This window comes from Myotis davidii, unplaced genomic scaffold (assembly GCF_000327345.1).
Source record: "Myotis davidii unplaced genomic scaffold, ASM32734v1 scaffold1558, whole genome shotgun sequence".
Taxonomy (NCBI): Eukaryota; Metazoa; Chordata; class Mammalia; order Chiroptera; family Vespertilionidae; genus Myotis; species Myotis davidii.
The window spans coordinates 250230-253531 of NW_006288873.1; the positions used below are offsets into that span (position 1 = coordinate 250230).

Genomic DNA, 3302 nt, shown 5'->3' on the forward strand with positions numbered 1-3302 from the left:
AGGGGAGCTGGCTGGAGGCAAGGGGGTTGGCAAGGCCTGGTTTCAGTGGCCAGTGTTCACCTAGTGTTATTGCTGTGCTAACATGGGACTGGGCTCCCATTGTCCCCATTCAAAGCTGGAAAGACTGAGGCTCTAGGTCAGTGATGGCAAACCTTTTGAGCTCGGCCTGTCAGCATTTTGAAAGCCCTAACTTAACTCTGGTGCCGTGTCACATATAGAAATGTTTTGATATTTGCAACCATAGTAAAACAAAGATGTATATTTTTGATATTTATTTTATATATTTAAATGCCATTGAACAAAGGAAAATCAACCAAAAAAATGAGTTCGCGTGTCACCTCTGACACGCGTGTCATAGATTCACCATCACTGCTCTAGGCAGATGAGCTGGAGCAGGGGATCAGACACAGGTATGCCCGAGGTGGACTGGCCTTGTGGCCGAAGCTGGCTTCCGGTCTGTCCAGTGGAAATAACTCAGGTAGCGCTGGGGGCGGGCCTGCTGTCAGCGGGTGTAGGAAGTGGTGAGGCAGATGGCGGCTGAGGCTGTGGGGGCAGGACACCTACCCAATACCTTGGGGGGCCACTGGGCGTGGAAGGGGCTGCATTTGAACCAGGTCTCTCACCCCTGAGGCTCCACCCCGCCTTCCAGACTAACTCTGGGACCGTGAGACTTCATTGGCACTGCCACAGCTCACAACTCATGGACCACTCACCGTGTCCAACCTTTTGCCCAGACCTGGGGCGGGACTGTAAGGGGGCTCCTCCCCGTTGGCCACACCCTGAGTTAGGAGGTTTTTAGGAGCCAGGGTTTGATGAAAGCTGAGTAGCTGGAGCTTGGGCTGCCTGCTCGTCCTTCTAGAGCAGGGTGGGCAAACTTTTTGACTCGAGGGCCACAGTGGGTTCTTAAACTGGACCGGAGGACCAGAACAAAAGCATGGATGGAGTGTTTGTGTGAACTAATATAAATTCAAAGTAAACATCATTACATCAAAGGGTACGGTCTTTTTTTTCAATAGTTTTATTCATTTCAAACGGGCGGATCCGGCCCGCGGGCCGTAGTTTGCCCACGGCTGCTCTAGACAGCTCCTCAGTTGTTTAGTCCAGCCTCCTGGGTTCCGCTCAGACTTGGACACGGTCAGGGCCCATGGGCAGTACCATGGGAGCTGGGCAGGGGGGCGCCACAGCCCTAGCCCCAGATGAGCCTTGGGAGCCTCAGGAAATCTGGGTAATAGGCAAGGTGTAGAGGCCCCATCCAAGGCTCTTTCTTCCCTTGTCTTGCAGAGATGGTGCCTCTGAGTCACCTTGATGACAAAGAACAGCCCCCAGCACCTGAGTCCCTGGAGGTGAGGCACAGTTTTGGGTCCCTACACCTGTCTTGTTCTTTCCAGGCAGCTGTGGGAGGGGCTGGGTTTGCAGAAGTTTTGCATGACTGGTGCCTAATAAATGCCTGTGACTATGAGGGGAAGGTGGAGGAAGTTAGATTGCTGTGCTGTGTAAGTTGGGCAGGGCTGGAGGGGACACTGGGAAGGTTTTGAAGGATGTGTAGGAGTTTTCTGGGCACATCTTGAGCAAAAGCTCAGAAACTTGGACACTGAGTTGGAGTTTATATGGGAGAGAAAGTAGCATCAGGCACCAAGATTTGAGGGCCGGAGGAGCCCAAACCACGCCTCAGGGAGCCAGGACCCTGAGCCCTTCTTGTCCCACAGAGCCGTGCCCTGATTGGTCCGTCACGGAGGAAGCCATGTGAGAGTGACTTCGAGACCATCAAGCTCATTAGCAATGGGGCCTATGGGTGAGTCCTCAGGTCCCCCACAAATCCATTTCTCAGATGCCCACAGAGATGGCGAAGGCCCAGCAGCCCCTGAGTGCACAGGCAGGGAAACTGAGGCCTGCAGAGGGATATGGAGGTGCAACACAGCTGGCACGACCTTGAATGTACCCATCCTTGATCCAGGTGTAGGGGGTTCTGGCCAGGAAAAAAGATGACCACATGGTGGCAGTAGCACGCAGTGAGCATTATCTGCCACTTGGACAGATTTGGGGGAGGCGGGGGCGAGTCCCCGACAGCATGAGACCAGCAGAGCAAGATGGGAGAGGGGGCCAGTGGCCAGGTGGGGAGTCTTTGGGTCAGCGAGCCCCAAAGGGCAGCAGCAGCATGTGTGGGTTCCTTGTAACCCCAGGGTTTATCTGTGTCTGGGAGCCGTTGGGTACAGTTTCATCGTCTATGAAGCCAGCAGGCACGAAATGGCTAAAAATCTGCTAATTTGGATTATATTTAAACCCCTGAGTGGGTGCAGGCGTTTGAGTTACTGGGTCTCCGCCTGCTGTGAGTGAATAAATGCTCCCAGGGCGGGCACACCAGGCCCGTGTCTGGTTCATTCGTGGGACACCAGGGCGGGCAGCTTCACCTATGGCGGCTGCTTTGGGAGAGGGGCCAGGTATGGGGAAAGGTGTCCCAGATGGAGAGCACACACAGGCCGACGCCCAGCAGGCGGGGTCCTGGGCCCAGGCTGGGTCCCCGTGCCTGCCAGGGCCTCGGGCACGGGCCTCACCAGCCCGGCCTTTCTCCAGGGCCGTCTACCTGGTGCGGCACCGGGACACGCGCCAGCGCTTCGCCATCAAGAAGATCAACAAGCAGAACCTGATCCTGCGCAACCAGATCCAGCAGGTCTTCGTGGAGCGCGACATCCTCACCTTTGCGGAGAACCCCTTCGTGGTCAGCATGTTCTGCTCCTTCGAGACCCGGCGCCACCTCTGCATGGTCATGGAGTACGTGGAAGGTGCGGTCCCGGGGTCGGCATGCCTCCAGCAGCAGGGAGCTCACCCTCTCTCTGCCTGGAAGAGGGCCCTGCTCTGTCCTCCAGGGGGTCCCGGCCTGCCTCGGAAGCCCTCAGCCTAAGGTGGGGGATCAGGGCTGGGGGAGCCCAAAGAAGAGTGTAGGTGGGGAGTCTTTGGGTCAGAGAGCCCCAAAGGCAGCAACAGCGTGTGTAGGTTCCTTATAACCCCAGGGTTTATCTGTGTCTGGGAGGCGTTGTTAGGGTGGGGCCCCTGGAGGGTAGGGGAGAGATGTCCATCCTTGCAGGGGAGACTGGTGGACAGAGGCCTGGAGGCTGAAAGAACGGGAGGGGTAGGGAGGAGTTTCGGCTTCAGGTTTGCAGTTCAGGATAGAGCAGTACCTTCAGGTAAGTGCCTGAACGGGCACCAGGGCGCTACCAGGCAAGGAGAGAGCATACACTTTGGGGCCACCACTGTGTACAGGGAAACCACTGTGCACTTGACACAGCTGCTCCTCTCTCCGGGCC

General features: G+C 56.5%; 1 protein-coding gene across 1 annotated transcript in view; it reads left to right on the forward strand.

Moving 5' to 3' along the window:
* Positions 1-2785, forward strand: part of LOC102769986 (microtubule-associated serine/threonine-protein kinase 3) — a gene marked incomplete at its 3' end in the record, with an annotated part of 13583 nt that extends 10798 nt beyond the window's left edge. Inside the window, exons 12-14 of the mRNA XM_006761098.1 lie at positions 1282-1343; positions 1707-1792; positions 2572-2785. Coding sequence (XP_006761161.1) covers positions 1282-1343; positions 1707-1792; positions 2572-2785 — 362 coding nt within the window. The remainder of the gene's footprint in view (positions 1-1281; positions 1344-1706; positions 1793-2571) is intronic.
* Between the last annotated feature and the right edge of the window lie 517 nt (positions 2786-3302).